At 43.2% G+C, this 12,087-nt stretch overlaps 1 protein-coding gene across 1 annotated transcript in view; it reads left to right on the top strand.

Annotated features, from left to right (window-relative positions):
- The first annotated feature begins 1,190 nt into the window (after window positions 1-1,190).
- adamts18 (ADAM metallopeptidase with thrombospondin type 1 motif, 18) overlaps window positions 1,191-12,087 on the top strand; it is a 66,415-nt gene continuing 55,518 nt past the window's right edge. The window contains exons 1-3 of the mRNA XM_037748922.1: window positions 1,191-1,594; window positions 1,909-1,990; window positions 3,927-4,240. Coding sequence (XP_037604850.1) covers window positions 1,493-1,594; window positions 1,909-1,990; window positions 3,927-4,240 — 498 coding nt within the window. The 5' untranslated portion in view covers window positions 1,191-1,492. The remainder of the gene's footprint in view (window positions 1,595-1,908; window positions 1,991-3,926; window positions 4,241-12,087) is intronic.

Genomic DNA, 12,087 nt, shown 5'->3' with positions numbered 1-12,087 from the left:
AATAAAAAAATAAATGCTCAAGTAAAGTGAAAGCAGGCTACCCCAGAATTGTACAGTAGACTACTTCAACTGAGTTACTCTCCATCACTGCAGCTTTCACCAGGAAGAGAAGCAGAAAATAAGCGTCTGGCTAACTACATATTATGTAAGTACTTGTATTACTGTATTTCAATAAAGCAAACCAGAAATTAGCACCATTAGTTTTGTTATTTATAGTATAAATTATATTTTATACTAGCTTGGACTAGCTAGCACTGGACTTGTGTGTGTAATGTTGGCTTTGCTAAATGTCACAAAATTTCACATTGGAAATACACTAAGGAGTTTGGCTGGGTCAATAGTTATTTTATTTATTTCCCTTAGAGCAGTCATGCATTTGTAAGCCTATATTCAAATCATTGTGTGATAAATACAAATTTACTGTAGCCATGTTTTTTCTTTGTCTTTTAAGTGGAAACTGTTGATGTGTTAATGTGTTGATGTATGATTTTGTATAAATATGAAACGTTCAATAACAGCTTCAAATAGTCGGTGAAAAAACTTTGAACCAATTTTGAAGTACTTTCACCGGTGACTATAGTTGTTTTTTTTTTAAAGTCTTTTCAGCAGAAAAATGCTCACTGGGTTCATTCTGCCACTGCAAAGAAAACAACCTTACAGAACACATTTTAAAACTACTTAAGTCACAGTTCATGCATTTGTTAGCCTATATTTAAATCGTTGTGTAATAAATACAAATTTAGTGTAGCCATGTTTTTTCTTTGTCTTTTAAGTGGAAACTGTTGATGTTAACAAAGATCTGCAACAGTTTCAGCCTCTACATTATGTTAAATATGGTCTAAATATGAAACGTTCAACAACGTCTTCAAATAGTCGGTGCAAAAACTTTTAAACCAATTTTGAAGTATTTTCACCTGTGACAATAGTTGTTTTATAAACGTCTTTTCAGAGACAATATTTTTTCAATGGGTTCATTCTGCAACTACAAAGTAAACAACCTTACAGAACAAATTTAAAATCAGTTAAATCATAGCTCTGCGAAGTTCTGCAAAGTTATAATATTTTTACGAGCGGCACCTGAATGCATCACCACTCCTCTCCTGCAGCCAGAGGAGAATCTCTTCTTCTTCTTCTCTTCTATCTGCGCGTACTAAAATGATGCTGCTTGCTGATTGGCTGCTGGCCGCTGACTTGGTGCTTCATCCTGCACGCTGCACCGTCTCTCACAGAGCAGAGCCGGGTGGACTGAGTGCTCAGTCAGCAGCTCCTCCTCACACACACATACATACACTCATGAGTTGCGTCTGTGCGCACCACCACCACCGGCTGCTGCAACAACCTGCAGACTTCACCTGAACGGAGCAAAGCGTGGTGGGAACCAGAACCACTAAACAATGCGTGCACATTGCATTATGCGCTACCGCAGGTTATTACTACTTCTGCGCTGTTTTAGGAGGTAACGTTGGGAGGTGTCAGCTTGCATGTCATCACCATGGATTACCTTTTTCTTCTGATATGGACTTTACCCATCCCGCTGGTCGGATGCACCTCACTCAAGCTCCTGTCCACACTCTTGTCCTGGAATATTATCAAGGCATGTAATTAAACACTTATCTTAAATCCTGCACATGCACCCATCTAGTTTGGGATCAGAACAAACAAACACTTGTCTCTTTTTCAGCATGTCAATAACAAAGTGGTGTTCTTCTTCTTCACTGATATGATCATTGATTGTGGTGAAAAGTAAAACAAGATGATTGTCATCCCAAAAAAAGTGCAACTCATGTCTCAACAGAGGAGCTCCATTTATCTGTTTTTGGCTTTCACTTCTTCTTCCAGCAGTGCTTTGCAACCTGTTGCTACCTGTCTCTACCTCATTTATGATTTTTTTTTGTATTTGATTTGCAGACGCTGCACATTTACTGCTCACACACCTCCCACACCGTTACGGCCAGCTATTCTTCCAGCAACAGCCACGGATTAAATCACGGTGAGTTGCTTGTCTTTCTGACATCTAGGGCTGTTTTCTTCCAGCTGGCATGACTCCCACTAGTTGTAGAGAGAGAGAATGTGAATAGACTGAGATGAGGCTATTGCAAGTGATGGGGCTCAAGTTATTATTGGACAAGTGGCTCCCAAAAGATGAATGAAGCAATTAGGAATATTTCAATTTCCTTGTTAAATGAGATGTTTATTTGGTTAAAAAAACAAACTGTTTGAAGCTTAATAATGTGACACTGCTGCAGTGTCTGTGGAGGCACAACTAATGAGTGCAGGGGATTCCCTCTGGGTTACTTTGACCTGTAGAAACTAAGGAAACTAGTTAAGATGATTTACTTCCTATACTTTGATTTACTGAAGGAAGAAGGGAGGGTTTTCTCTGGTTGGGAAGAAAGCATCCTGATTCCTCCAGCAGTCAAACCACTGAAGGGTTTAGGGTTTTGGGCCACGGGCCAAAAGCATACACCTATTGTATTGTATTGTTAAGATGCAAAATGGTAGTAGGATCCCAAGTTCCCCAAATAGAATATTCTTTTAACTTTTACATAGTTAACTCCTTAAAACCTACTGTACCTGCTGAATACAAGTGGGCTCATTTCCAGTCAATTTATGCAATTCCAAGAGACTGTTTATGGACCCCAGCAGAAATATTCAAATACACACATTTATACTGCATACAAAAATGTTTCTGCCCCAAACTGCATATGATTATCATGTAGTGGAGCTGTCTGTAAAAGGGAGACTCGTGGGTACCCTTAGAACCCATTTTCATTCCCATATATTGCAGTCAGAGGTCAAGCGACCCCTGTGAAAATGGTCAATGCCAGTTTTTCCTCGCCAAAATTTAGCATAACTTTGGAGCGTTAGTTAGTCTTCTTCCTGACAAGTATGACATGGTTGGTTTCAATGGAATCCTTAGGATCTAGTTTAATATGATACCAGTATAGCTCTAAAACTGAGCCTGCTACAACCTCCAAAAGAGAGTAAAGTTGGTCACAATCGGCAGCTATTCCGCAGGTCCTTTTATTTAAAAAAAACTAAATTTGCTAGAAGCATCTGGCGGGCCAAATCAAACCTTATGGCGGGCCAACTTTGGGCAGCCCTGGTTTAGGTGAAGAACATACAGAAAGTCCAACCCTTTGTCAAATTAACAAGACTGAAAGAAACAATGAAAACATTTTTTGTTTGAGTTTCTGCCACTGCTCTACTGTATTGAAAATTGTTAGTAAATAAATCATTTTATCATTTTATTTGACTTGAACACCATGACAACCGCATGAAATCAGAACATCTTCTAATCACAACCTCTGCTTCTGAAGTATTGACCCATATCTGACATGCATGGAAGTATGATGTTGGCGCTATGGTTTCTGTTAAAAGCCCATCTGTGATCCATATGAAGTGCTGCGGCTCTGAGCAACAGCTGAGCGCTGAACCTTTCACTCCAACACAAGCTTGTCGTCTTAATAGTGACAGGCTTTGATTCCTGTTGGCAGCTCTTGTCTAGATGTTGGTGATGTGTGTGTGTTTCTGTTTTCAGCTATCTACTGTCAACAGTAATAGACATGTAGCAAACATATAGCTTTCTTGAGGTGTAAGACAGTGTCCAGATTGCTCCAGGTGTTTCGAATAGATGCTGCAACTTACTTACTTTCTTTCATATTTTTAGTACGGTGTCATTGTCACTCTCTCCACTGACACGTATAAGCAATGGCTAAATGTTCGCCCTCCTCCTTGGCCAAATATATTCTAGAAAATGTTGGAAAACTAACTGAAGCTGAAGGAGATGGAGCAGGATGTTCGAAAGTGTGTATGCCAAAGAACACAAATCAGTCACAAAATAACTGCTGGAGCAATAAAGTATCTGAGTATTTGATGTTGGCGCTCTCGTGTGACTTCCTTTCCATCCCTCTTCTCCTCCTCAGACTACGTGTTTGTAACTCCCGTGGAGGTTGACTCCGACGGAGGATACCTGACCCACGATGTGACCAGGCGAAGCCATCGCAGCAGGAGGTCCGTCTCCTCTTCTCTGCACTACCGGCTCTCGGCCTTCGGGCAGGACATGCACCTGGACCTGCATCCGTCCCCCGTGGTCGGCCCGGGGTTCACCGTGCAGACGCTCGGCTCGGACGGCATCGCCACGGTGACGGGCGACGTAGGGTTTCGCAACTGCCTGTATCAGGGATTTATCCGTAACCTGTCGGCCTCCTCTGCAGCAATATCCACGTGCTCCGGACTGGTGAGTGTCCGCCAGCAACTTATTGAATCTTCAGGCTTTGTCAGCTTTTCTTCATGTGAAAATCGTTGTTGTTTTACTTTAAATTGATGACGTGGTTATCTCCTTAAGTGGATTACGTGATTTCTACATCGTCCCTTGGGTTGATGAAACAAAACCAGTTTAAATTATCTCAAACATGCTAATAAGAATGTTTTTCATTTTCTGAAAAGTTAAGAGGAAATTTTGGAAATAAAAGGCTCTCATCCAACATATTTGGTGCTCCACCCTTACCTCAAGCTCCGTGCCTTTATGCCCCGTCATGACCCCATTGTTTTCATGCATCACAGTGCAGACCTTGGCAATGTGGGTGAACTGTGACATGACATCATTACCCATGAGTGTAAGCATCAGTTTCTCGTGCTTTGTGAGGCACTTCTTTGAACATTGGGAGGTCGGGAGGAGTAGAAAGAGAAAAAAACAATGAAATGATGAAAAGAGGAGAGAAATGTTACACTGCTGACGGTACAGCACATGAAAACGGGCCATAATTCAGTTGAACTGTTTCTTGTAGCGCCAGCAGCACACATGACAAACACACCCAGCGTATTGATCAGAGAGGACTGTCTCACGAAGACTAAATCGACTTATTCTCTCACCACATGTGAGCTAATTTTGTTAGCTTTTTGCGCACAGTGCATCTACGGAAAACAACATTGATCCATTTGGGAGTGACGTGATGAACAGTCCAGCTGTTCACACCAGCACTAATTGTATGATTGTCTGCAAGTGGAGTGGGCTGGTTGTGCGTCCATGTGGAAAAGTGTCTTCCTCACATTTTCCATGTCATTGCATTTGTTTATGTATCTAAGCTAAGTTTTGGTTACTGCTATTTCCAGTCTCCCTCAGTCACCACACCCACTGAAGTACATGAATATAAGAACAAAATATAGCTCAACATTTTGGGAAATTTGCATTCTTTCAGAGAAGAGAAGATCAATACCTTCTTCTTGATTCAGGCACAAGGAGGTGCAGTGTCAAGTGCGAGCTCTTGAGGTCTACGGGACATATTTATTAGCAGTGCGTTACGTACACACAGTGTAGTGTATTGAGAGGGAACCCATATTAACTGTTACACCGCCGATTGGCACCCTGGGTACAGCTCGCTCTGAGTCGCTCACTACAATATTAGCTGTTACACAGCCGAACGGCATGCTGGGTACAGCTCGCTCTGCATCGCTCGCTTCACACTTGCGCGGGTGTACTGCTCAGGACCCAAGGAAGCTCAGTGTTGACTGTGAATTTGTTTGGATGAGCAGTTCTCAACAAAGCTGCAAGCAACAGGCCCGATTTGAATGGGCACCGCACAAGTTTTTCCAATTAGAACAGTTTTTCTCCTGCCTCCAGCCTTTATGTTAACCAAGCCCAAAGTAATAGTGTTAATAATTCCCAAAGTTCTTACAGCATGCTGACGTGACTTTATTTCTGAACAAAACCAGATCACAGAATTGATGATATCAGTGATTCTATGTTTCGGCTTCAGTTATGAACTTCTCTCAACCCTTCACATTCAAGGTACAGATATTTTTCCACCACAGGGACTCTATAATTACAAGATCCCCTGCTTTCATTTGAGGTTTACGAGGTGCCTGGACCCCCTGGCCCACCAACACACACACATTCCTTGACACATCCCACACCAGCCTGGACCAGATGGACACGCTACACCTCCATAAAAGCCATAACTCCATTTATCATCCAGGCTTCATGCCTCCTCTTGCCTCCTCCTCCTCCTCCTCCTCCTTCTGCGCTTGCCCTGCTCATTTGTCCTCTGTTTGCCCTGCCTCTACATCTCCTCTTGTTTGCAGCAATTAAAGCCAGGGTGAAGTTTGAGCCGCCTGGCTGGCACTGCTAATCTTCGCATTGTCCCTTTCATTAGGCTAGCTCCCACTCACAATAAAACACCACTGACCCGTCCTCTTAAAAGCGCTGCGAGAACACAATGTGATTGGGTCATGATTGCATTTGAATGGGCCGCGACGAACACTTTGATCTATTTTTTACTCCTCACAAGCTTTTGCCTACTTTTTTTTTTCTTCTTCCTCTCCCACGTCATTGGTGGGATGTTCGCTCTGCATATTAAATGGACTCCTGTTGTTATATCTCGGGGCAGATAAGCAACATTGTTAGGAAAAAGAAAAAAATGAAAGAAAATATAGCGAGACAAAATGACAAGTGCATCAAAAGTGGATTCTGCTCCTTTCCTCTCCTCTCTCTGTCTCTTGTCTGCGCGTACGTCGTTGGACTGCTGTGAGGCTTAGAACAACGAAAGCAGTTGACCCTCGCTTTTCATCTAGGCCTCTACCCAGAATATTTGGATTAAGTACAAATGAGGAAAGAGCCATTCAAGCCTGCCCGATGCAGCAGCGGGCTCGAGAAAGAGATTAAGGTGGGATTAAAAACAATGGTAAAGAGGAAGAAGTCTGGAAAAAAAAGAGAAGAAGGAGAAGACCGGAAAAACCGTGAGGGAGAGAAAAGCAAAGAGGGTGAAATAATGAATGAGAAGTGAGCGGTTCTGGGCTGGGAGCGCAGCGCTACAGAGATAAAGTGTTGTGCAAGAATAATGTGAATTCATTGTCTGGGGTGGAAGCTCCCAGGGAGGCTGGATGGTCTCTTTACAGAGAGCTGGAGAGATGGACTGTTTATATCAAAGGGCTTTGGAGGAGAAATGGGGTGAGAGCAAGAGCGGGGGAGAAAGAAAGAAAAAGAGCTTCCTCGTACTTCATGTCATTGTCTCCTTTCAACAGAGCGGAGGAAAGAGGAGAAAAGGGAAGAGAAAGTGTCTGAAATAGGGTTCTTGGACTTGACCCTGCTTGCTATTAGCAGCAGAGGTGTCAGCACCGGCTACTGGGCCAAACCGCTTTTTAAACATGCACCCGGGCCAAGCAGATGGAAGTGGGATTCAGCTCTTTAAATGAAGACCAGGGCGAGATGGTATTAAGAGCAGGGCCGGATGGATGACTGGCAAAGAGGGATTTTCTACTGTAAATCCCCATTAATTGAACATGGTGTTGCTTTTTAATCACTCTCTCCGTGTCCTTACGGAGCACCACGCTCGTGTTTGCGAGTGAAATGAAGTTGTGTCTCTTTTGCATGAGAGATGAAAGAATGTCATTTCAGATGTAATGCTCTCTGATTTGTAAGAGGACTGGAAGAGGAGGGGGGGAGACTCTCTTTCTTCTTTTGAGGGTTTTCTCATCTGAGGTCGCTTTGCTGCTTGACCCCAATCCCCTCTGCTCGTGTATATGGGGGTGGGTGGGTGGTTGGGTAGTTGAGGGGGCGTGGGGGGGGTGTCAACCTGCACTTTCACAGGTTCTTAGTATGTAGCGAAGGTTCAGAGCTGCTCGCCACTCGTGTGAATGCAGAGAAGAGAAGTGATTTACTGCTCCCCTCTGTCCTTCCAGCCACTTCCCAGGATAGGATTCTTCTCTCTGGGGTGACGAGGGCAGATCGGAGACCTGCGGTGCCGGGCCTGAGCTGGTGGTGCCCGTGAGAAAAATAGTCACGCCATGTAGCCTCAGAATGTAATCAGAATTTTGACACTTGAATGACAAAGTGCAGTAGACGGACAAATAAGCAAACTGTTAAAATGGTAAAAATACACCACAGGATCTGCAGTGATCTAAGGCTACACAATTCTGAGAATATTTATCTTTTTTATTGATCAATATGTCAATATTCTTTTATTAATTGAATTATTATTTGTACTACAAATTGGACTACAAACAATTAATCAATCAAAAAAATAGTTACTTGTTTCAGCCATGTATAAACTATATTCGAACAAAACACATTTTTGTACTCTTTGAATATATGGGGAGTGGTTTAAGATCTTTGAGGGAAATATCTGAAATACCTTTCCCTGCAGATGCCAGCATCTGAATTTGGGATTTTAATTTAGTTGTCAGTTAGCTATGCAGTCACATCTGGGACTCGTGGATAATGTTATAATTTGCATATACAAGTGTTGTATAGGAAGAAATGCAACATTTTGCCCTGTATATGACATGCTTTAAATAACACTTTAGGTCATTACTCATATCATGACATGTCTTCATTACTGAAACACTTGAGCGTTGGATGCACCCCACGCCAGACTGGCGGTTCAAGTTGTGGCTGAGCCGACCGTGACCTTTACTGTGACCTTTCCCAAGCCCCTGTAGGCCAGGTCAGAGACAGGTTGGGCTCTATGGAAACTGAGCTCTTAGGTTCAGACTGACCAATAGGTGGATGCTTGACCAATAGGTGCAATTCAACAGATCAGTTTTCCTCACCATGAGCGGTGTCATTCAATGACTTTTCATTGCTTGGTATCTAGTTGTGAGAAGAAGAAGAAGAAGAAGAAATGATGACACTTTTATGAAATATATTAAGCTTCAGGGAAAATGAGCAGGTGCAGGAGCGCTAACGGTGGATTCACATAGGGAACGGAAGCGCCGCACAGCGCCACGATATCTTAATCATCGCCAAAGCTGAAGCCTGGCTGTTCACATCAGAAGCGCATTTCTCTGTGCCGGTCAACAAGCGATTCTGCTCCTCTGCTGTTTACTATAGAGCTCTCTCTCTCTCTCTCTCTCTCTCTCTCTCTCTCTCTCTCTCTCTCTCTCTCTCTCTCTCTCTCTCTCTCTGTGTGTCTCTCTCTGTCTGCTTGTGTGTGTGTGGGTCTTCGTGTGCAGTGTGTCTGATCTCTTTGTTTAGACACAACTGACAAATATGTGGAGTAAGTACGTAATTAAAAACCCATGGTCATAAACAGCAGTGACACTAGTCTAATTTTAATAAATACAGTGGATTGATTTCGAAATGTGATTGGGGGGAGGAATCAAAACTCCAGAACAGCTGGGAGGGAGGGAGAGGGAAGTCAAATGCATTCGTGGGATGCATATTTTATCATCTTATCGGAATCAGATCATTTATATCACATATAATATATAATTTTTAGTAGATTTTCAGTGTGTTTTCTTGCTAGATTCGATCGCTGCATGCGGAGGAAATAGACCAGACGCCGAAACTATTGCTGAAGATCCTGATCCGGCTGTGGAGCTTCGTGGCGCAGTGCGTCTTACGTGCACAACCCAATTGATTTACATGGGCGCCGAAAGGACCAGGGCAGCGCTTCTCCAAAAAACACGGGGCATTTGTGGGGCTTTTGCGGCCTAGGTGAACCCTCTGCAATTCACACAGCAGAGGCCACATTTATAATGAGTTAGCTGACTGTTTAAATTTATCATGAGACGAGATGCATCAGGATCAGCCTGATACAGTCTGATTCGGATCAGTAGGCAACGTTGATTATTTGATCACATCGTGTGTTTGAAATTTGTTTAAAAGTGTCTCAGTTTCCTGGTCAGCTGCCTCTCTTTACATTTCTATATTAACATGTCTTTAATCCATCGTGAGCTTCTAATAATGCAAACTCTTAATAAACATTATAAACTAATCACACTTGCATGTGGTGACAGTTTTGTGGTTTGGGATAAGCTCGGGAGACTTCTTGGATGTGTGTTGGGAGTTGGCCTAATGACCCGCCAACCCCCAGGTATCAGAGTTTACGGCTCAAAATGTGTGTTCGCACACCCATGTGTGAGAGGAAAAACACTAGAGAAAGTGTCAATACACACCTCCTCGTTTCTCCCCTTCATCTTCTCGGGCAGCTCAGATCAAACCTGCCTGACGGTCGTCGTTGACACGTCACCGCGTGTTGTGGCAACCACCGGCGACTGTTGTAAGTGTGGAGCTCAACCTCCGACCCCTCCGTCTGTCTCTACCAGGCATGGGGCTCCCTGCGGTGTGAAGAATGCGTTTGCTCTTTTCTCGGGCCTCGTTATTGATGCTGCATGTACCGTGGACTCTGGAGGGCTCGTGGTTGTAGAACACATCACCATGATGTGAATATATGAGAGGTGCTTGTTGGGGAAAATGTGACATCCTCTCTTGCAAAACTGTTGCCGACGTCAAAGCCTCTCAAAGGTCTTTGGTTGTTTTGTAAAACTGAATATGTATTAGAGGAACAATTGAGAATTTGAAAGTCAGTTCCACTCCAAAACAACTTCTGAAATGACATTCAAATATCTGAAAAAGTGTCCATCTGGAAAATGAAACTATTTGGCCAAAAAGCATACATTTAAACACTCACTTGTTCTGTTTGAATATTTAGCATGTGTAGATGTTAATCCCATTAGACTCCTCGTGGAGCGGAGACAATATATGATTACTCATCCGTAGGGCTGGGAACCCAGACAACATATGATGTGTGTGTGTGTTTGTCAGTGTGCTCCAACTCCCTTAGGCTTTTAGCACAGTTAAAATGACACTTGAATGAACGATTTCCAGCCAGCACTCGGGCCATTTGTACCTGTCTGTTTTCTGTAAAGGCCAACAAATTGGAACGTCTCCCCGCTACAATATGCCTCTCTGGCTTGGCCATAATTCAGCGACTGGGCTGGGCTACGGAGGAGCTCAGAGCTTGGCGCTACAAGAGGAGAGTGGCCCGGAGCCGTTCCCTGGTGGTCTGGATGCTGACAGTGATGTAGTGCCCACTGTTAGATGCCAGCGGGAGAGGGGGGTCAGGCTCTCAGCATGGGTGTGGGATGTTGTGTGTGTGTGTGTGAAAGGGAGAGAGAAAAAACAGAAAGTCTGTTGTGCATGTGTGTACGTCCTTTCTATTCTGTGCAAGGTCTTTCTCACACAAGACTAATGGCTGGTGTTGAGGTCTTCAAGTGGATGCTGCAACTTCTACAAACAGTGCCCATACATCACATCTGACCTACTATTGTCACCACTGCACTACATTCACTGGTGCTGTGGTAAAACAGTCCAGGCTTACAGTAAAGTACCAAGTACTGCCGGGCTGATCAATGTGATTCTTGTCTTTTTGGTTTAGTCTTTGTTGGCTGGGATGGAAGTATAGCAAACTTTCAGCCCCAACCAACACATTATAGTACAATCCATGTGGTCTGCATTTCAGTTCCTGGTAGGATCAGTGGGCTACTTCCAGGTCTGAAAAGTGAAGCCATTGCGAAAGTGCCTTAAACTTGCATTCTTTCTAATAGCCAGCAGCTTTTAGGGCGACTCCTCTGGTTGCAAAAATAAGTCCGATTGTATAGAAGTCTATGAGAAAATGAGCCTACTTCTCACTTGATTTACTACCTCCGTAAACATTGTAAACATGAGTTTATGGTCTCAATCGCTAGTTTCAAGTCTTCTTCAATATAGCATGATGTTCATTTAGTAAATTATGGTCCCATTTAGAGTCAAATAGACCATAAAGCAGGGGATGCTTAAGGACGTGGCTACCGGGAGTTGCCAGCGTTTTCGTCTTACAACTTTAACCCTTTCAAAGTGTGTTTTCACTTCATGAAAGTTAATTATTACATTTTGGTCGCCTAAAAATGTCTTACTCAGCGTTTGGTTGTGCTTAGCTCGACCCTCTCGTGTCACTTCTGGTTGCAAAAAATCAGAGATGGTGGACGAAACAAGGAATATTTTTCATAACAGAAGAAACATTGTTTTCCTTTTTCCATCAAGTGATTCTTTTTGCTTCGGTTATAACCTACAGTTCATTTAGCTCCTCTGGGTGTAAGGGTGTGACAGATACAGATAGCAGACTTCCCATCTCTGTAGCCTCCACCTTTCCAGCCCCAGGTGCTATTGATGGAAATTGGAAAGGTTTCTATCGCACACATGACACCAGTACTTTAACTTAATTTAAATTACACTTTCACATCATTTGCATCACAGCAGCACTGTATTTCTAAGTCAGTAAAAGTGTCACTGTAACCCAGTTAAAGTGCAATTAACAGCACTTAGAC

This window comes from Sebastes umbrosus, chromosome 2 (genome assembly GCF_015220745.1).
Source record: "Sebastes umbrosus isolate fSebUmb1 chromosome 2, fSebUmb1.pri, whole genome shotgun sequence".
Classification (NCBI taxonomy): Eukaryota; Metazoa; Chordata; class Actinopteri; order Perciformes; family Sebastidae; genus Sebastes; species Sebastes umbrosus.
This window is presented reverse-complemented; position numbering and strand designations above follow the sequence as displayed.